The following is a 22,883-nucleotide window of genomic DNA, read 5'->3' on the forward strand; positions in this document are numbered from 1 at the left end:
TGTGTGTGTGTGTGTGTGTGTGTGTGAGTGTGTGTGTGTGTGTGTGTGTGTGTGTTTGGTGAGCGAGACACAGTAGTGGGAGAACAGAAGAGCATGCTGAGAGGATCAGCAGGAACCTTGCTGTCTTTCTGCCTGAGTGCTCGTGAGTGTTTCTTCTGCTGCTTTAGCAAAGCGCCTCGCCTCCCTGACAGAGACACAGCTTTCTCATCGATTTGTGCTCACTGACTCTCCCTGTGGCCTTGTCCTTTAAAGCATGGATGTTATTAGATGCACTCAACTGCTTTGAACACGTGATCGTCGTTTCGTGTGTGTGTGTGTGTGTGTGTGTGTGTGTGTGTGTGTGTGTGTGTGTGTGTGTGTGTTTGCTCTACCTTGTCGTACGCCGTAATGTAGAGCTTGCAGCTTTCCACAGAGCCGTGGCTTTGTGTTCCAGAGGCCCTGCAGAACATCGTCTGTGTTAAAATGTGTGTGAAAATATAAAAAAAACAAATTTCCGCCTCGTCACACTTTCTGCAACAGGAAGTTTTGAGGCCTTGCTCATTTCCACACTTGCAACACATTCAGCTAATTATTGTTTTGATTAGTTTGTAAAAAAAAAAAAAGTAATTTATTGTTGTTCGCAGTTGCTACGAGGATGCAATTTGACGATTTTATGTAAATTAAATGCCTGTTCTCATCTGAACCCCAGACCTCCTCACTCTATGTTGTCCAATTGTACAAATCTCCACACTCAAAAATCTAGAGGAACATCTACCAGAAAGGGTGGACAAGAAAAGTATAAAAAATTGGAACTAAATGTGGAACAGGATGTATACATGTATAGAAATAGATTCAAATCCATGTTGCTTGAAGCTGTTGCTTAAATCAATCTGATTGCGGCTTGCTGACTTTGTGGCAATAACGTACAATACCGTTGCTATTTTCACGTCCTTTGATTGGATGTTCTGAGACAGCACTAGTCAGGGCTCGCAAACCGCATCTGGAGCAAACTGCACATGCTCAAATATATGGATTTATATATGGATTTTTTTTTTTTTCTCACCAGAGGAGAAGAAACTGATTTGGTCACAGATACACTTACAAGGACATTTACAAGATGGTCTTTACAAGAAAATCTGAACCTTGTGAGGAAAGGTTGGTCGAAACAGTTTTAAACAATTGTCAAGCTTTTTTATGAACCGTTTTTACTTTTGTGTGTACTTTCCTGTAGAATTTTCACAGAAACACACAATTTGCCATCATTTCAAATCCCCAGGAAAACTGGAGAAAAAAAAAAAAAAAAAAATGCCCTGAAAACCCCGGGGAGATGGGATGAGGTGAATATCGATGCTTCGGCTAGAGATGATTTGCAGGTGGTGCAGCTGTGGCTACAGTGAAAGGAGACTTGTTGAATTCTGTTCATTGGGTTTCTTGCTTAATGGCATTCGTTCTCACTGTATGAGATTTCTAATGAATAGGTTGATTGATTCAGGTAGGACACCACTGAAGTCCTGGGGGTGAAATGCATGGCAAGAAACAGAGTTTTGTGTACATGGGCTGGGTGTTTGTTAGTTTTAAAGCTTGTACAGTACACTACATTACAATATAACTGGAGTTCTGCCTTATAACGTTCATAGACTTTGAAGGAATTACTATATTGAGGTTATAATTACTTATCTAGCACAGAGTTGTATGATTAGAGTTCCCTGCAAAGTGTTTCTCCAAAATTTTAAAACTCAGCTTAATGTTTTTGAGCCTCAAAGAGAAGTGTATCAGTGTTAATATTGCATTTGATTTAATCCACTCACAGGGACTCACTCACGTCTATATACTGCACACAGCAGTTAATGGTGATTTAATTCTATAAAAAATTTTCTATTTGAACATTACAGACATTCTGGATGTTAGTCAATAAGATGTAAATACTGCACTTGTCTCCTGTGCGAATGACTAATGGAATCGGGGAAGTGTAATTAAATCGTTTCGTCTGTTTCATGTGTATAAATGTCGTTGGACTCTTATGAAATATTGAGCGAGGGAACAAAAGGACGGCAAGGGAATGCCAGTCTAGATCACCGCTTCTGCGGAGGGCAAAATGTGCATTTTAGGGAATATTGGAGTTTTCTGGGTCTCTGAGAACGCAGAAACAAAAAAAGAACGAGAGCAGAAAAAATAGCAACCCGGGAGGCTGCAATTTCTGCCTGGCTTGTTTCTTTGCTACCATTCTTTCATCGTCTGTTTTAATCTGACTAAATAGGATAACCTGCTCTTCATAAAAAATGGATGCTACTTCATTCAGTGGGAGCACCAGGGGCCCCCATGGAGGACCTCGGAACAGAGAGGTTGAAGGTATCCAAAAATCACCGGGCGTAATTAATTTCCCCATAAATGAAATTTGGTTAAAATAGGGGAGAAAAAAATATACAGGAGTGGGTGATGGTGGGGTAGATGAGTGGAGCGAAGGGAAGCGAGGAGCTCTTACCCAATCATGTGGGAGAGTTTGTCAAGCAGGAGATTGCAGTTTAAAATATTAATCAGCCTCCCTGCACGAAGAATGAGGGAGGCAGCTTCTCTAAGGGACACCAGCATTCAATATTTCATGAAGCAGTCCTGGCCCAGACATGGGGCCTGCAACTGGGCTGCCTTTCCCTTTAACGCTACACGCATCAGCCGTCCCTTTAATGGACCCAGAGCTTGGGACCCGGCTGGGCTGGAGAGAGCTCGGTTAGACGAATTGGTATGGGAGAAGAAGGAGGGGAGTGGGACTTAAATTTGTCCTCTTAAACCAAGCCTCATAGACGGAAGCCCTAAGAAACAGCTGGATGTCTTTGTTTCCCTTCAGTGCATCACCCTCAGAAACGGCATTTCTTCAGTTGGGGAACATTAGTAGAGGAAAGCAGGTTCACAACAGACTTTCTTTATAATGAATAATCCAATGTGATTGTTGAAGGAGAGTCATGACTGTAAGCAAATCATGGGTGTGATATGTGTTTGTTTTGTCAGCATAACCCCTGACCTGTAACCAATATTAATGCAACGAGAAGCAAAAGGAAGTCTACCCTTCACTTATCCTTTCTGCTAGAAAGCACCAAATCATAATGAATTGGTAGGAAACTGCAGGAAACCCTTCAGAGAAATGTGGACTCCTGATGATCAAACCTATATGTCGTTCATCCCCAAACTGTTACCACAAAATTTCAAGCGCACAATTATATAGACTTTTTATGCAAATCTCCTTTACTGAAAATAAACACTAGGTGTTCTAAATTAGAGTAGAAGTAGAAGAATTCGTATGTCCTGCTCAGAGCCCTGACCTCAACCTTATTAAACACATTTGACATGAACTGCAACACTGGCTGCACTCACAGACATCCTAACGTCAGTGCTAAATCTCATCTTGTGGCTGTTGCTGATTGGACAATTCCACACAACCACACTTATAAACTGTCATAAACTGACCAGGCATAACATTCTGCCATTATATGATCAGTGTCTATCAAAAGTGGTCCACCAAAGGAACACAAGGAATGGGTGGCCAAGTCTAAGATCTAACAGACGAGCTCCTGTTGTTCAAATTGCTGAAAAAGTTAATGCTGTTAATGCTCGATGGGTCAGAACTTTTTTGGCAGCAAAAGGGGGACCAACACAATATTGGGCAGGTGGTCATAATGTTATGCCTGACACCCAGATGAGGACTGGTTCTATTTGAGTCAACTCATAGTTTCTTCGTCATGCCATCTTAGGGTGTTTTCCTTGTCACTGTCGCCACTAGTTTGCACATTAGGAATAAACTTTGAGACTAATTAAAACATTTATATCTGTTATTTATTGATTTCTGTAAAGCTGCATACCGGCAATATAGCAATTCCAGGAACCAATCTGCAGTTTGTTCCCCAAAATCACTAACTGGACATGGACAGAATGATCCTATTTTTTGCCTTCTTGCCCAAAGCATAATGATATGACAAAAGATCAACATGTTAGAGACAGCAGTCTTGTTATTTTCATAAGCACCAGGTGGTAACAGGGTAAAGAACAATGTAGATTTGAGACCTAAATAGTGAATGGGAATTGGCAGATGACCAAAAACACATACACCCAATAAATGTGAAATGGTCTTCTTCATCTTCTTCTTCTTCTTTTGGCTTCTCCTGTTAGGGGTCTCCACATTGGATCATCCGTCAATATATCACTCTGTCCTCTGCATCTGGCTTGTTCAAATCAACCACCTGCATGTCTTCCCTCACCACGTACGTGAACTTCCTCCGTGGCCTTCCTCTTTTCCTCCTGCCTGGTGCATCCATCCTCAGCATTCTTCTACAGATACTCCCTTGCACATGACCAAACTATTTTCTTTCTCACAATTTCTTCAAAAAGTCCTACCTACACAGTCATCCTCGTCCCTCCCAGCATCTTCAATTCTGCCCCTCTCCGCCTGCTGTCTTTTGGTCAATGCCTCTTGTCTGAAACCATACAGGTCCCAGCACCATCTTAGAGACGTACCCCTCTATCATTCCTGCCACTCTTCTTCACTCCTTCACCACTCTTTTCTACACTTCCCTAATACATTTGGAAATGGTCTAATATAAAGGTCATGAGTTCAAATTCTATCACTGCCAAGCTTCCACTGCTGGGCCCCTGAACAAGGCCCTTAACCCCTTAACTACTCAGTTGTTTTAAATAAATGTCAGTATGATATAGTTGCTGTGGATAATTGTACCTGCCAAATATTCAAATCGTATTACAAAAATGTTGTTTGGTTTTATTTGATCCTTTTTGTTTAAGACTTTTGTTGCTTGCCAGTTTCTACTCAGCTATAAGTCAGCAAAGTTGTATAATTGGGATTTGGGTCATGACTCTTTTTCTTTGTGTCTAGTTTTCCCAAGGATCTTCTATACAGGAGCATATTAAGTGCCATTGAGTGCTGGTGTCTAACCTCTGACCTGATGAAGCACTGGGCACTTCAATAATTGATGTCTGTGTGTCTTTACGCAAGGGAAAGAAGCCTCACCTGCAACAAGCCTGGTTTCACACGCACACCCGTATTGATTTTGTTAACTGAGCCCATCGTGATAAAGTGTGGAGAAGCAGGAGAGTGACTTTCCGACTCTCATTTCTGCCAGTATCTTCCAGTTTCCCTAATTTTTCTTTTGTTTTGATCACTAAGGTGGCATTGAATAAGGCATTGAATAAATGCTCGACACACTTCGAAAAGAATGATTTCAGAACAACACAGGGGGCGCTGTATTGCTGTGCATGGGGACTATTTTAAAGGTGATAGTGTGTAAACATAGAGAAATTAAGTACTTTCTTGTAAACAGTGCTATTCTTGAAACTTTTTTATACCACCTCGTATATTTACGCCCTTATCCAAAATAACTTATATTTATCTCAGCTATACAGCTGAGCAATTCATGGTTAAGGGCAGGGGTGTCAAAGTCAAATTCACAGTGGGCCAAAATAAAAATCTGGGACGAAGTCGCGTGCCAAACTCAATATTTATTGAAAAATTGACTGCAATTGTGCATGGTTTCCGTCTCTCCAGATCTGTAATGTTTAACCTTTTAGTTTTGCATAAACATTGAATCTGGAACAACCAAAGTTTAATATTATAAACACATAAGAAATTTAATTTGAAATAAAACACACATCAGTGGTATTCGTTTCTTATTATCTCTCTCTCTCTCTCTCTCTCTCTCTCTCTCTCTCTCTCTCTCTCTCTCTCTCTCTCTCTCTCGACTTTCTAATTCCTTTTTAATGTAAACCTTTTTTCACAGGGCAACAACAAAACAACCAAAAATAATAATCATTTCCTTCAATTAAAAAAAAGCAATCATTCAACCATTAACAGTTCATGCCTTAGAGTAGAAAAAGTGCATAAAGCCAACATTCATTCAAGCTCAGTTTTAAACTGTTAAAGACAGATTCCTGCATCTCTTCTTAGATGCAAGTGCATCATGTCTGGGTTTAGGCTCTGAGCTGAGGAGATCCTCAGGATTGAGTGAAGGTGTGCATCAGTAAGACTCCTGAGTGTTGTTTTGTTTATCTTCATTAAAGAGAACAGTTACACACACAGATATGTGCTGGGGAACATAGAGAGCGTTTGAGCAGCTTGGGCACGAAGTTGGAGCAGTGTGTCAGGGAAGAAACATGGAAACTGTGCAGCACACACACAGAGTCATACTTTGACTTGAGCGGGTCTCTACACTGGAGTTGCTCCATTTTAGGGGTTGGTTGGTTCGCTTTCCACGTCAACCACAAACGGATTACTGAGCAGTTCAAATCTGCATTTCTGGGCTTCAAAGTCGGTAAATCTCCGGGTAAATTCAGCGCTGAGTACGCAGAGTTTTTCAGCGGTCTCGACTGACACGCCCGTGCACTAACAAAGCATTCTGGGATTTGTAGTATTAGCGGTGTATGCGCTATAGACTGGCGGGCAGCTCTAATCTCGTGGGCCAAAATTACTCTACGGGCCAGATTTGAGTTTGACACCCCTGGTTAAGGGCCTTGTTCAAAAGTCCAGCAGTGGTAATATTGGTGGTGCTGAAATTTAAACCCAGAACCTTCCAATGACAAGTCCAACATCTTATCCATTAAGCTACAGTTTTCCCATTCCCTATGACGGACACCAGGATGATGGACCGTGCAAACACATTTGCTCATATATTCACCCTTAAAAGCAATTCTTCATAAACCTAAACAAATTTCAAAAACATTGATGGTACCCACTGATCCACGATGCTGGTTGTTTAAAATTAATTAAGTTTGGTGAAGGCCACAGACTGCAGCTGCTCTCAGTGGAACCTTAGATAGATTTCCTTCTATCTAAGGCCAACAGTGCGATATCACGTCTCCTGCAGGTCCTACATCTATCTAACAGCTTTAGTTGGAACCAACCTTTTAAGGTATCCAGACCAGCTCAGCTAGTACTTTTTTGGAGATGCAGTTGATTTTCTCTTAAATAGTTGAGTTGCTCAAACTACCACAGAGAGAACATTTCACTCACTTCTAACTCATCCTTTTGTGAACATTCCATTACTCAAACAATGACCAGAGGTTATACTAAGATATATTTGATGGATTGACCAATAATCAGATAACTTTTTTGCCTGCAGTAAGAAATTACATTCCTACTGCTTAAAAAATAAAAAATAATTCAGCAAGCAAGAATTGGAACTGAAAATAAACAGATAACAGCTGCTGTGACAGTAAGGTTGTAGTCCATGTAGCTGGAATGACCCCTAGAAAATTTTCTTCCAAAGCTTTTTTATGTCCTTTCAGGTGGCTTGGTTGTGGTCCTCACTCTGTTTTGTCCATTAAGTGCTACTTCAAATATTAATGAGTCTCTGAGGTGTTGCTCAGGAGCTACTGTGGCTGAGACGTTATCTTTTTAACAGTGGGATTTTGCCACCAGCCTTGAGCCTCTCAGTTGTTGAATGAAATGTTCAGTTTCTGTAAAGCTCAGAGGAGATTGTGGTCTTGAAGAGGTTCAAGCTCTCAAAATCTTCACAGGTCTAAGGCGGGGCTGGGTTGCGCTTGGAAAAACATCAATTGAGAGATGTTCAACATCTGTAGATAATGCAAATGTAGGCATGACACAGTCAAAAAGGCTAAATGCAGATTTTGCCTTATTGTGAGTTTTAGATCGATTGTGTTCTTTAAAAGTTATTATCCATTATTATGTTATAAATTTCCCAACTGACTTTGTCTTGAGACAAACCAATTAATTTGCCAAGCTAATTAACAAACAAGCTAGCAAACAGATGAACAGCTTAAAGGCTAACACATACAATATACATGTTTTCATGAGCATAAAAAAGAGACATATTAAAGACACAGTATCATTATCTAAAAAAGATATTGTGTTAAAAGAGCCCATGCTAACAAATGCACACTCGCTTTGAACTAGAGCTAGAATAGATCTGTTCAGTATTATAGTACATTTTACTGACCTCAAAAATAAGCAATAAGTAAGTAAGTAACATTTACACTGATTGATTTTTAGCAGGAGGCTACGCAGAGCATGTGGTTCAGAATGCTAATCATTTAAAAAAAAAACATTCCTTTGATTTATTGTTGTGATCTAATGGTCTGTTTAAACTGGGACCTGTATAAAGTATTAGAAACTAGAAAATCCTTTTGTAAAGTATCTTAAAATTAATCCCAGTCTAAAAAATAATCCCATTTGCAAGGTTTAGCTTGTTGTGACATAGTTGGGTTGATGTAAAAATGAATCACAGGCTGTAATTAATTCCAGGCTAAAATTTATCCCAGGCTAAAATTAGTCCCAATCACAGAGTTTAGCTTGTTGCATCAGATAGTTTGGGTAATGCAAAAATAAATCCCAGGCTAAAAAAAGTCCCACTCAAAGGGTTTAGCTTGTTAGCATCAACTCAGATACTGTAGTTGGGTTGAAGCTAAATTAATTCCAGGCTAAAATTAATCCCAGTCTAAAATTAGTCCCAGTCAAAGGGTTTAGCTTGTTGCATCAGATAGTTGGGTTGATGCAAAAATTAATCCCAGAATTAAAAAGTCCCAGGCACAGGGTTTTAGCTTGATGGAATCAACTCAGATACCTTAGTTGGGTTTATGCAAAATTAATTCCAGGCTAAAATTAAACCCAGTCTAAAATTAGTCCTAGTCACAGGGTTTAGCTTGTTGCGTCAGAAAGTTGGGTTGATGCCACTATTGAAATGATGTTGGACGATGAAAAGATGCGAATGGGTGTGTGAGCCTCGTATCCCCTCATTACCAATTTCCATCGAGCATCAGAAGGCGTGTTGATTGACAGACCTTCGTGTTGGTTTCCATCAGCGAAAAATATGGCAAGCACTCAGCAGGGTGTGAAATTAAAGATGCCCTCTCACATCTGCATGAGCCTAATATCGCCGACGGAATCCAATCCGCATTGTAGCACGAGGCCACTGATGATATTTGAAGGTCAGCTGTGGGTCATGGAGGAGGGTTGAGAACGAAAATGACATGCAACATGCTGTATTGCTTTTGATTATTATCATTTTTATATTGTAACTAAGTTGTGAAAATGTTATCAAATTATATTGCTGTTTTTCTAGAAAAAAAAAAGGCATTCTTTTTACATCTTACATTTACCTCTTGACCTTTAAAATACAGCAGTGGCATTTAATGGCATGATTTTTCTTTTTTTTCTGTTTTTTAAAACTTGTCACCTTTTGTTCAAGTTACCAATTCACACATGATTATACGTACAAATGATGTAATGATTAAACTTCTTTTTGTTCCTTATGTGCCTTCCATTCCATCATTACACATTTGTTAAGAAAAAGCAAATCAAAATCCAAATCAAAATCCTTAGCAAGCTAGCCATGCAGGATCAGACATGATGTGGTCAGCTATTTAGGGTAGCGCAGGGAAAGGGAAACATTTTGGAACCCTTGAACCATGGGATGTTGGCGATAGTTTGGATTCGGTGCAAGCTCTTTTCGAACCCCTTGCCGTTAGTTTGAATGGAGCGGTGGAGCGTTGCGCAATGAGCGTTCGCTGTAAAACCTATTATACGAATGTTAATAGTGTGAGTGCTGCACAACGGGAATTTCTTTTGCGTCATTTCCAGTTAGGACGTCATGATTGTGTCTCGGCTGCTAATTTCAAGGTAACAGGTTCAGCCTTAAAAAAAAAGTCCCCAGGTGGAATTGAACAAACCACACACCGAGGCTGTTCGAGCTGCCAACGTGAGGAGCTCTCGCCGCTCTGTTCCACAACATTGCTTTTTTTGTGTCAAGCCATTTCTTTTCGAAATGACACAACCCTTGTTGTAATTGCATGAGCAGACGGGACATGATCATGACATCCTACCCGGTAATGACACTGAAAATCCCTTTACGCAGCACTCACACTATCACCATTCTTTTATAATTCTTCCACTGCTTCATTCTAACTAGCGGCAAAAGGGTTCGAAACAATCACAGATGTCCCAACTCCTAGTTTAAAATCTTCCTATTTTCCTGCGCTAAATTGTAGATGTTATGTAAAACATCGAAGCGAAGAGTTTGTCGCTTACGTCGTAGCAGCTATAAACAGTAGTATCTCTTTACATTATTATTGATAGTAAAACTTTCTTTCGGCTTCTCCCATTAGGGGGCGCCACAGCGGATCATCCGAATGTTTGATTTGGCACATGTTTTTATGCTGGATGCCCTTCCTAACGCAACGCTCCCCATTTATCCGGGCTTGGGACTGGCACTAAGAGTGACTGGGGTTGGTTCCCTGACCGGGGATCGAACTCGGGCCGCAGTGGTGAGAGCGTCGCTTCCTAACCACTAGACCACCAGGGACCCTACGTTGTTATTGATAGTAATAATAACAAAAACCGAGCTTTAGTCCGGACATTATAGGGATGCATTTGTTAATTCAAACGTGTATTCTGAATCTGTTGGTTTGTATAAAGCTGCTTTTTGATAGTCCATTGTTAAATGCAAATAAAATACTGGAGACTCCTTCCCTAAACGGTTCATAAACAGCAGAAATTATAATTCATTACTAACTAATTAATTAAAAACTTTCACTTGCGGCTGGATCGAAAGTTGCTGTGTAAACCAAGCAGTTTGCATAATCCAAAGTTGATGTAAAAACCCTTTTACTTACTTCACCTAAATAAGAACATTAACGAAGCATTATTCAACCCTACAAGTGCTTATTGATTTATTAGGAATAAGTGTTCTTGCCTTGGTGTCTTGCTTCTGCACACATTCTCCACGTATTCCTTGCGTGGGGATGTTTTCTGGAGTAGCCGCGGGTTGTGTATTGTCTTTCAGCACTATGGGTTTGAGGCTGCGAGTGGGGCGAGTGGGGTGGGCTGCCTGCCTCTTGCGTGTGTTTTTACTTTAATTTGTCTGAGCTATTTGTTGAGTGGTTCAGTGAAGCGTGTGGTGACAGATGATGTGAATTATTGATCGCAGCTTTCCTGTAGCTGAGTGTAGCGGGCCTTGTCCTTTTGCCTCTCTCCACCCATCACTCCTTCCCTCCTTCCCTCCTTATCTCTGCTTTCACTCTGCCAGAACTGCTCAGCTTGCCCTTTGCTCTTGCACTGGCTGCTCGACTAGAACTTTGACTCAAGTGAGATGAGAAGAATGGAGATGTGGCTGAGGGAGAATCTCCTGTGCTGAGTGCTGAACATTGATTTCTGCCCTTTGCAGGTTGTGGTGGATTTCATGCCCCTGGAACAAAGTGGCAGTCAGGAAGTTCTTTTTGGTTAAAGTATTCTTCCTTCTCCTTGTTAGAGCCCAGAAGGAACTTTGGAGGGTTGGATGTTGGAGGGTTGGAAGTTGAACACATTTTTCCTACCATTCATTCTAATCATTTCTAATCATTTGTCCATCTAGATCATGATTGCAGGAGTCTATCCTGAGGGGACTTCACGTAAGGCCAAGTCATGTTCTGGCATGTATTCGGGAGGTGAAGAAAACCGTACAACCTGGCGGAAACCTTTTCAGACAATGCACTATATAGAAGACAGACAGTAACCCGAACTCAAGAGCAAACATCCTAGAACTGTGATGTTTCAGAAGTAGTTATACACACTATATGGACAAAAGTATTGGCACTTTTTTATATATGGCCTTTCCAGCCATGTTTGGTTCTCCTACAAACTGTTAAGACAAAGCTGGAGCCACACAATTGTACAGGACGTCTTTGGATGCGGTATAATAAAATGTTGCATTTACTTGAACTATGAAACCCAAACCTGTTACAGAATGGCAATGCCCCTGTGAACAATGATCTTGAGTGGCCTGCTTCACAGCTCTTATCCGAATCCCACTGAACACCTATTAGATGAATGTGAATGCTGACTGCACCACAGGCCTCCTGATCTTCTCACCTACATCAGTACCTGACTTTATTAACACCCTTGTGTCTGATAAAAACAAATGTCCACAAGCCCCCTTCAAAATCTAGTGGAACATCTTCCCAGAAGAGTGGAGTTAATTAAAAGAGCAAATTGGGACTAAATGTGGAATGCAATGCTCAAAAAGCACATACCAGGTGTAAGGACCAAACTTTTGGCAAAATAGTGTAGCTATGGCCCTTGATAAAAATCATGAGTTCAAATCCCAGCACCACCAGCTGACACTATTGGTTTCTTGATCAAGGCCTCAATTGTATCTTGACTTAAGTTGATTTAGTTCAAATTATCAACTAAATGAATTAAATGTAAATCCTTTCTACTGCACCACCATAAAACCATACTATTGAGCTCCTAAATAGTACAAACCCCCCCAAAACACATACAATAATACAATGCAAGTTACTATATCTGTCAAATCTGAGTAATCAAGCACCAAACAATGACCTTTTTTTATCATGTCACCTGTTACTGGGTGGATAAATCTCTTATACTTCAAGTGAACATTTTATATGTTAGAAGCAGGAAAAATGGCTGAGGTTAAGGATTTGGGCGAGTTTGACAAATTGTTACGTCTAGACGTCTGGGTCAGAGCATCTCCAGCTCTTGTGGATGTTCCTGGTCTGCAGTGGTCAGTGTCTATCAAAAGTGCTTTAAGGAAGGAACAGTAGTGAACCGGTGACAGGGTACACGTGAGGAGCGAAGGCTGGTGGGTGTGGTCTGATCCAACAGACGAGTTCCTGTAGCTCAAACTGCTGAAGGAGTTCTTGCTGTTGAGGCTCGATGGGTCAGAACTGTTTGGGCAGTAAAAGTGGTTCAACACAATGTTAGGCAGGTGGTCATAATGTTATGCCTGATTGGTTTATAATGTTTAGTGTATTTTTTTTTATATGATATTCTTCTTTATAGTTACACACAAAATCCTAGTCTTAGGGGCCCCTGATTTTTTTTCCATCTGTCCATGCCATGCATTTTTTTTTTTTTTAAAGCAGCCCAAAGTGCTCATCTTTATTTGTCTCCCTGCCTTGAGTCATGTCTCTTTTCTGGACCATTAGTGGGGACCCTCTAATGTTGAGCTAGTGCAATAGGGACCTTGTCTTGGTGATGGCATCCATGATGAAAAAAAGACAACAATTACCTTCCTGCAAAAACGTTCAGCTTCATTAATATTTCAGGTGAGCCCTCATCCTTTTGGGCTGTTGTTCCTCCCTGCTGGCAGAAAAAGCTTTCTCGCTTTGAGTTGCCTTTAACCCAGAGAGCTTCCTGCCCTGTGCCAGTGTGTGTCCCTGTGCAGAGGGCAGTGAAGTGCAAACGGCAGCTCTGCTTCCACACCCTCTTCGCAGACGTCTGCTGACCATCACCATGCTTTGTAAGAAAGCGACTCATTCTGGTGATGATTAGCTGATTATTATTTTATGAGGCCATTCAGCTGGGCCGCTGCCCCCACCGTCCTGCCACTCTCTCCGCCTGCTGCTTCTTTACCTCAGTCTGATGCATCTTGATTTCTCCATTAGGCAGAATTCCAAAGCCACCAGCACTCTTCCATGAACATATTTAACCTCAATCCTTTGGGGCTTACCTTGTGTTTGGGCGGTCCTTCCCCAGGATTATGAACATCCTAAAGAAGAACTACTTTTAAAGCCAAAATCATAACATTTTAACACTACGGCGTATTAATATTAGCTGTTTTGTTTGCATTTCAAGGATCTTTGTGCACTGCAAAGACACTATATTACTGACCAGCTGAAATGTTTTATGTATGTTCCAAAATTCATGTTTGTTTGGGAATTTTTCAAACGGCAGCAATTCCAAAAAAGCCAGAAGTTATTTAATATAAAATATTTATTTTGATCAGGCTCACATTAGCTGACAAAAGTGACATCTGACAAAACCTGGACCCCAATATGGTCCCCTGGATTTGTAGCCCATCTACGTTTGAAATGCTGAATATTCCCGAGACTTTTCCGTGCATTGTGGTTGTAAAGTGTGGTGATTATATGAATAATATAACCACCAATATAACCAGTGGAGGTTATATGAGCCTTCCAGTCAGCTCAAATGAGCCTATGTTCCTCTGACCTCTTTCATCAAGATGTTTCCATCTGCAGAATTGCTGCTGCTCAAACGATTTCTTTTGGGGAAATCTGATGTAAACATTGAGCTTGAACTTTATCGTTGAGATGCGTTTTTCACGTACACAACCTGCCATTATTACTAAACTATAAACCCTAAAAACAACCACATCAACATCAACAACAACAACAACAATAATAATAATAATGATAATAATAATGATAATAATAATAATAATAATAATAATAATAATAATAATGCACTTAACAATTAGGGAAATCAGTATGAACCTACTGTTTGGGTTGAAGGAATAAGAAAAAAATGTATCTGCCTATAGATTTATTTCAAATCCCTGTTTTGTTTTTTTTTTTCCTTTTTTTTTTTGTTTTTTTTTAAAGTGATCGTAAAAACCGTGAGCCTTTTCCACAGCATCGATCAGTCAATAAAGAGCTCCTTTGTCTGAACAGAGAGCTCATTATCAGGTCATTAGTGTATTGTGGTGAAAAATCTAAGCTTTCTGCTCAGTGCCAGGAGGTTTTGTGGAGTGCCGTATGGAAAACCAGGGTGTACATCGGATTTTAGGGTGCAGGGAATAGCGAAGTTCAGCTTTGTAAATTATTGAGGTATAAACATAGATTGGCTTGCAATTTACTGTTTTTTATTTTTTATTTAATCATTATGTGGAAGCTAAAAGAAATTTCAGACTTTATCAGGTATATAAATGCACTAAGGTATATTTAAAGATGGACTTGGGTAAGTAAATGTTTTTGGAAACTCTGTCCTGAATGAAAAAAATCAATTGATCTCTTTTTCCACTTTTTTGCTGCCAAGGTGCTATCGAACCCTAGCCATTGATTAACATGCCCAATTAAATGTTCTTGAAGCCATTAGAGACGAATTACTAAGAGATAAATAAAACCGAAAACAAAATGAGGCCCTTTTGAGGGATTCGTTTACATTATCCCTGATCCCAAAATGTTCCAGAGCTACAACTGGGCTTCCTGGATGTTCGTCTTGTTTTACCGTCTGAAAAGAAGAAGCAGACAGTGTTTCACTTTATGTAGATGTTTATGTACGTGATCAACACACTGGAATCACTTTCAAAGCAGCCGGTAATGAGAAGGGACGAGTGGAGGAGGAAGGAATGCGGCTGCTGCCAGCGATACGGGGAACAACTGGGGAGCTATTGAAATATTGATGAGTTTTTCTTCACAAAAATGTGACAGTTAACTTTAATTTCCCACTTAGCTGAGATCAGCCAAGACAAGGCTATATACGAGGTAATCAATAAGACCTGGCACAGGCAAGAATCTGCATCTGGAGCTCAGTGAAGGACTCACGACACCAGACTTTTGTTTGTAGTTGTGTATACAGTAGGCTCTAGACAGCTATGGTAGACCGATTGCTGGATAACTCAGGTTTTTGAACTTTCATAGGGTTCATGACTCCTAACAATGGAGTGTCATGGAAAATGTGTGCGGAGGAAATGATTCTTAGTCGACTTTAAATTTCTGTGCAAATGTACTTACTTTTGCTTACAGACTTGTCTTTTTAAAATTATTCCACTTGTATTTACCATTAATAAGTTACACCTGGATTATTTATAATATTTTATAATAATAATAATATGACATTTTTACTATAAATAATTTTTTTTAATTATCCACTGACCAAGAATTTTTTCCAGATTATTTCCCAATTTGAAATGCTTAGGAACTGGTAGCTCAGTGGTTAAAAACGCTGGACTTCACATCAGAATGTTGTAAGTTTAAATGTCAGCTCCACTTAGGCCACTGCTTGGCCCTTGGGCAAGGCCCTTAACCCTAAGTTGTAAGTTGTTTGTACTTTCAAATGCCATAAATGAAATATCCAACAATAGTCCTGATAATTTTCAAGGCCACTTTTTAGAATCTTCAAAACCTTCAAACTGGAACAGATTTCCGTATAGAATTGACATGTATTTGGTTCCACCCATTTTTCCCCTCAGACCTCGGCTTTTCCCACCCCTTGCTAATGAAAAGCACCCTCACAACAGTGCTACCACCATCATGTTTTATCTAAGAGATTTTCAACGTTACGAGCAGTGTTGGATAACTGTTCCACATGCAGATCTTTTTTCCAACCTAACCTGTAAGAGCGCTAGACTTCTGCTCAGTACAGCTAACGATGAGGGTGCTAGCGTAGTCACTAGCGAATATTGTGCTTCATGAAATCTCCAGTGGCCTGTGTGAAATGCAAAAGCACTCTAACTACGGTGGAGATGAAGCAGACTGATGTTCCTTCTTCTGCAACACTACCCGGTCGTCTACGTACTGTAACTCGGGAATTGATCCGTGAAAATCGTGTCTTTTGTGAAAAAATCGGAAACGCGGAAAAAAAAAGTTCAAGCCAAGTTCTTCTGTTTAGCTTCGCTTGCGCAGAATAAGGCTGCTTGCTCAGTACATGTGATCAATTATGGATGTGCTGTCTCCTACCTCAGGAGTTGGTGAGCACATTAGATAATGCGGGAGCTCAATTTAACTAGATGGGTTCGTTAATGTGTCCCTCTGGGAAAGGTTCCTTTGAGTTTCCTCAGGAACATGGTGGGATCAGGATGCTTCGAGATGCATTAAAAATGTCCAGCAGAGAGGGTCATTCCGCCATAGAACCCCTGCCATGACACGCACCAGGGGCCATGAAATGAGGCAGCGCTTTAACAAATAGCCACTTTGGTGGGATCTTTTCTGTCTCAGTGCTGCTTGGTATAATGTAATTTGGTGGTACTGTGCAAACTGGAGTAATTGAGGTAAATTGTGTAATTTTTTCCCCAAAGACACTCAGCATTACCAAAATGCAAAGACGAGGATCCTGTAGTGCACCACATTGCCGATTAATACCTCGACCGCTAAGCGTATAGATCGGCGCACAAATGAAAAGCACTGTTGTCTGTTTCAAAAATTCCTTCGCCTCATATTCGTTTCAATTAATTTTTTATGCGACAACACACATATCCAGAGTAGATTTACAGAAAGACCTCGATCCCTATGGCAGTGATGAGGAAAACCTCTCTGAGATGACATACTGTAAGGAAGGAAACCTAGAGAGGAGCCAGACTCAAAAGGAATCAATATGAAGTCATTGACCAGTTTCTCGTAGACTCGTATAATTTATGACCGGCTGCAGTAAAGCAATGGAGGAAAATCTAAAAACATCCAGTAAGCCGAATATGCGGCTCTGGAGAAATCTTTCGAAAGGGGTTTAATGGAGTGCAGGCCAATTCCAAATCCTATCAAAATCTGTATAGTGAATCTGTATAGTGAAAGGTCCTAAGAGACCATGCAACTTAATTTAATCGTGATCTTGATATAACTAATGGTTTTCTAGAGATCATGACTTAATTTACTCGCCATAACAAGTAGCTGTTTTCTTGAGATCTCAACATAAATACCAGTTTTCTCATGACGCAACTGTTTCGTGGGAAAAGGTGGACCTTGTAAACGTCTCCTTCCCAAGTCTTGGACACTAACAGTATGTGTCAGTATCTGAGAGACACAGAGCTATTTTATTTTCAACGAGTCCCTGATCAAAGTAAAAGCGAATGTGATCATTCATGATGCTGCGATGATGCTGCCTCCAAAACATGCCGAATACAGAGAAAAATTAAGTACCAATCCTGAAGAAACAATGTTTTATTATGTCGAGATCACAAGAAAATTTGGTTGTGGTAATTAGCAAACAACTTGTGGAGATCACGAGAAAACATCTTTGGTTATGGCGAGAAAATGTATTATCATTATTATTATTATTCTTATTAGAAAAAATATTTGAATGCATGGCCTCTTAGGACTTCCATAGAACAGTATGTACAATAAGACATTTATTATTCAAAAATCAAACTTTAAAAAATCCGTTTTAAGGTAAGCTCTTTGCATTGACCTTTATACACCCATTTCCAATCTCTTGCCCCTGATTATTGGTCATTGTAGGAAATGGAAACAGGGCCTCAATTAGTGAACCGGGGGCATGAAGGGGCTGCTCAAAAGCACTAGCATGTGACTGCTAATGTGAGCATTAGCGCAGGTCCTGGCCTGTGGCACATACATATGCAGAAAAGAGAGAGTGCTGGATCAGGCTTTTAAAATATGACCAGTATGGGTCAGCATGGTTATTGCTGATGGATAGAGTATAGTGGCAGGTGGGACTGTCAGCTCCAATCAGAGCCTCATGCCCAAAAGCCTCAAATTCTTCACTAGAGTGGCCCCCCATACTCCCATCAATTCTGCTCCCAACAGCTCTTTCCACCTTTCCTCTTCTCTTCATTGGACCGTGCTTTTTCACCCCTCTCCACACCTGTCGACTTGATTATGGAAATGAGCATTCATGCCGGGCCACTAAAAAGCAGATTAGTAGGGATAGGGCCCTTTTTTTCTCACATGGTTATTCCACTGGGGAAGCAAGGGGTAGAATTTGCACATGATTTGAAGGTTCAGTGGCGGGTTCGGATGGGGGTGGGCAAAAAGGCTCACGTGAAATGATGGGACTAGTAGAACTAAGCAGTATAAGATTAGATCAATCATCCACTACAAGATTCAATCAACTGATGCTGCTACAATGAACCGGAACCAGCAACATACTCTCAGTATTATTACTTGATTTAAATAGTTTTGAAGTGCATGTGATGAGTATTGATTATTATATTCGGTTTGTCTGACTTGTAGATCAGCCTGACTGGTTCAATACTTAAACCTAATCTTAGATTTGACCCAAGAATAAAGTTGACCAGAAAATAAAAATAAATGCTGCTCAGGGTTAAGGAGGTTCCTGAGAATATCCTTGGAATACTTAATATGTGATGCAGGAATACATACACTTTGAATAAGTTAATCCATAACATGGTACCATGCACACGTTTGTTCACAACTAGTGCAAATACCAGCATGTTTATGGTAATTATGAGAAACCTGAAGGACTCAGACAAAACTCCACACACTCCACACAGACAAAACTCCACACAGACAGCTCCAGATCAAGATGGAGAAATAGTAGCATGATAGGTTTCATTGTAGGTTCCTGGTTCCGGAGAGGTAGCATGGTAGCAGCAATTGTATCATGGTAGGTCCCTGGTTTAATGCTGAGCTTGGCTTGTCTTCCTTCAGTCCTGTTCAAAACATGCCTGAAGGTGTAATGATAAATATCCCCTAGGTGTAATTGAGTACTGAAAGATGTTCGTACTTGTGGTGTACTGGCTTTCTACTTTACCCACTCCCCATGCTCCTGGGATTTGCTCTGACGCCCGAACATCCCTGACCAAGATAAAGAGCTTACTGAAGATGAAGAAAGTTTTACACTGATCTATTTATCCAGAAAGTGCTTTTGTCCCCAGCTCAACAGCCGGTGGTTTTTTTTATCTGAGGATCTGACGCCAAGGAGGGCGTCTGAGTGACAGTCGCTCAGCAAGCATGCCCTGATTCATGCTGACTACATGCACACATGTATGTGTCAGACACTCGCTCTTAACTGTGACTTAATCTGACATCACTGTCAGGACCGTGAGTAAATAATGGTGTCATGTCGGCGGAGGAGTCATGTAAAATGAATGACATCCAAACACGTGGCCAAGTCAATAATGCAGTCCTTTAAGCGAAGCATCCCAAACACAACAGGGTCAAATGACACAAATAGGGTCCTCGTTAGGTTTAGTGATATACTGACCAGGAAATTATCATCTGCAATGATAACACACATATTTCTAGTTGTGTCTTTACGAGGACGTTCCATTTGACAATCAATATGCTAATCAGTGCAATTTTTATTTAGATAGGGAACAAAGAAATGTGTCCATATAATTAAAGCTGTCAGGTATTTCTGTCTTTGTAGGGACATAAAGTATGGTTCAAAGTAAGGAACCAAAAAAATCTGTTCGTGAAACACAAACACACACACCAATGCAAGTCAAATCTTCTACTGTCTCCCTCTCAGTCTGGATGTCTTGGTTAGTGAAGCTGGTCATGTTTCTTTCTCTTGTGAATTCCATGTCAAGGAAAGGCAGCATTGTGTGGAATACCTTATTTTCCTGGTGAGAGACAGGGTCAATATTTCAACCCTTTGAAGATAAGGATGAGACACTTCATTTTTTTTTTTCTTGGTAGGTGGAAAGTGAGTGAGCTAGATAAAAAAATTTAATTGGCTTTGGACCCGGGTTTTCTGCAATGAAGTGACTAAACTTCCATCTGTCTTTATTGCACTTTGATCAATTGATTTCATAAACATATACAAGCTGATGGCTGTTTATTAGGCACACTGTACTTGTATCTGCAACTACCTTGTATTATCAGGTGCCCTGAGTTTATCACTAGGAGTACAATTGCTTCTGTAGCCCATCTTTCGCTCTGCACAATTTATCAGCCTCTCATTTTTCCTCAAAGGCAAAGATAGGGGCTAAAGTTCAAGTTTGAACTCCCTGAAATCTTTTAATGCTTATTTGTGGATTCTTTTATTGTCTGGCATCCACCTGAAATACTTGAACATGTCTGGCTTATCAATAACATGCAGGGATTTTATGTAGTTTCTATTTTTTGCCTGTTGATATTAATTCCTTAGTGCTTTTTTCTTTATGTCCAGTGGGAAAAGAACCACCTGAGGATCACCTTTAATCAAATGCTATTTAGGTGTGTGATATTTCTCAAGACCAAAAATGAAGATGTAAATGTGGGATGTTATCTTTTACTATATGATACAGCGTTAGAAATGTACCAGCAAAATTACGGACATTGGATTTTAAGGATAAACATTCTCTTAATCGATACTCAAAATTTGAAGTTTTAGATGTTGAGCTAATTTATGAGACTGTAGAAAAGACATTACTCACAATAACACTCTTGTGCTCATGATATTTCTCACTCTCCAGTGTTTGTAATGTTTTAATGATTTTAATGATTTATAATCACCTAAATGAAGATGGGTTTCCCTTTTAAGTCTGGTTCCTCTCAAGGTTTTTTCCTCATACCATCTAAGGCAGTTTTTCCTTGCCACAGTCACAAGGAGACAAGGTGAGGGAGGTGTGATTGAGATGGTTTGGACATGTGCAGAGGAGAGACATAAGACAGATCGGTAGGAGAGCGCTGAGGATGGAGCTGCAAGGTAGGAGGAAAAGAGGAAAGCCAAGGAGGAGGTTTATGGATGTGGTGAGGGAAGACATGCAGGTAGTGGGTTTGAAAGAGGCAGATGTAGAGGACAGAGGGTATGGAGACGGATGATCCGCTGTGGAGACCCCTAATCGTACCAGCTGAAAGTAGAAAAAGAAGAATCTCACCACCTTACTCCAGGTTCATTCATTATTAAACTAATCATCTAACCTTTAGACTTTTCTGAATTTGTTCCATGCAACATTTCCACACATGATTTCGATGCCCAGTTATTACATACACCTATTTGGAAACCCAAGTTAGTTACCAAGCATGAGAACCTCGCATTAGATTAATTATCCGATATTAAATATCAGGATGGTTTAGCTATTCAGAGGGCAGATGTCTACAGAGGATCATAAATCCTCTGTAAGATGGTCAGGGAGTGGGAAGGGTAGAAGGCCAACACAGCTGCTAATTCATTGACATGGGGCCAAGGGGGAGGTGGGCCTCTGATAATATTGTTTCTTGAAGGATCGGTGCAAGCAGTGGGAAGAACAAAAGTAACTGTGCCCCACAAACCCTGTAGCCAATTAGACTGTATCAATAATTAATAGGCATTGTCTGTGTGGGCCGCAGCAGATTGAGTTTCTCTCTGCCAGCCTAGATTGTTATGACAAGTAGTGACTACATAATGATATTAGGGATTAATAATTCAGATCAAGTAGTGTTGCTGCAGGTGACGGGGCCGACCATGCCTCCACTCTAGACCACAGTGTGCTGGGTGGTCAGAGGATCTGTGTGTGTGTATGTGTGTATCTGTAAGAGTCATATCCCAGTCAGTGTTATTGCAAAATATAGCTGAACTCTCCTTTCTTATCTAGTTGAGGCTTTGTCTAACTGGTCCAGTCTGCTGGATGAGGCTCTGCTCAGTTGTGCCCACTTTGGTACTCACAGTGGTCATGGTGGCAGATGTGTATCCATTTAGTGCTCCCTATTTGGAGCTCTTAACCCTATTGAACACCTTCGAGATGAATGTGAACACTGACTGCACCCCCAGACCTCCTCACCTGCTCACTTACATCAGTACCTGACTTTACTAACACACATCCTTGCGGCTATATGAGGACAAATCCCCACCAAAAAATATCGAGCAGATGATCTTCCCAGAAAAATGGAGGTTATTATAACAGCAAATGGGGACTAAATGTGGAATGGGATTTGGGAAAAACCAACATAATTTCATGGTCACGTGTCCACAAACAATGGTGAAAAATAAATAAAAAATGCTCAAATTTTAATAGAATATTTTATATAAATAAAGCAACCTCTATCATATTTAATAACTTCACAAGTTCCAATCAGGCATCTGGAACTTATCTGCTGGGAATTTGATTATTTTTTGACAAGGGAAGATATGAAATATAAGTTTTCGCATAGAAACATGACATTAACTCAATCTTATCAGTTACAAACACTGGCGTTTTTCATACAGAACTTTTAATTGAGTCCGAATCGGAAACATCATGTGTACTTTCACTTCAATGTCATTTCTCAGAGGCTTCAGACGCCCATGTGCTATAATCAGACGTGAAGATCGGCTTGGCATGTGAAAGAAATGGCGATGCATCTCAACATCAGAGCTCGTCGTGCTGTTTTGAAGATGATGATGACGATGATGACATACAGTATCTATAATTCTTTTTGGAGCTCTGAAGGACAGTTTTTTTATGCCTTGTTTTTGTTCTTCGTGCCTTCGGTTTGTTTTTGCTCAGAAATTAGTTGCTATAGTAGCAATTTATCTGTATTTATAGATTTAATCATTTTTTCACTGGGATCATTTTGAA

At 40.3% G+C, this 22,883-nt stretch overlaps 1 protein-coding gene and 1 long non-coding RNA gene across 4 annotated transcripts in view; one reads left to right on the forward strand and one right to left on the reverse strand.

The window, feature by feature from the left end:
• Positions 1-22,883, forward strand: part of LOC310738955 (uncharacterized protein) — a 96,567-nt gene that overhangs the window by 20,479 nt on the left and 53,205 nt on the right. For 2 of the 3 annotated variants that reach the window (XR_014537190.1, XM_083564479.1), the window contains exon 2: positions 1,046-1,134. Coding sequence is in view for 2 of the 3 variants with exons in the window: in XM_083564479.1 (XP_083420605.1) it covers positions 1,097-1,134 (38 nt within the window). In the remaining variant the exon portion in view is untranslated. Of the gene's footprint in view, positions 1-102; positions 143-1,045; positions 1,135-22,883 lie in introns of those variants that run through there. The other variant, XM_083564480.1, reaches the window with a different exon arrangement.
• LOC310738970 lies at positions 5,645-5,902 on the reverse strand. The gene is made up of 2 exons (XR_014537203.1): positions 5,720-5,902; positions 5,645-5,685 (listed from the first exon to the last, which is right to left on the reverse strand). It is a non-coding gene; the product is annotated as an uncharacterized lncRNA (long non-coding RNA).

This window comes from Silurus aristotelis (assembly GCF_946808225.1).
Source record: "Silurus aristotelis genome assembly, chromosome: 16".
Lineage (NCBI taxonomy): Eukaryota > Metazoa > Chordata > Actinopteri > Siluriformes > Siluridae > Silurus > Silurus aristotelis.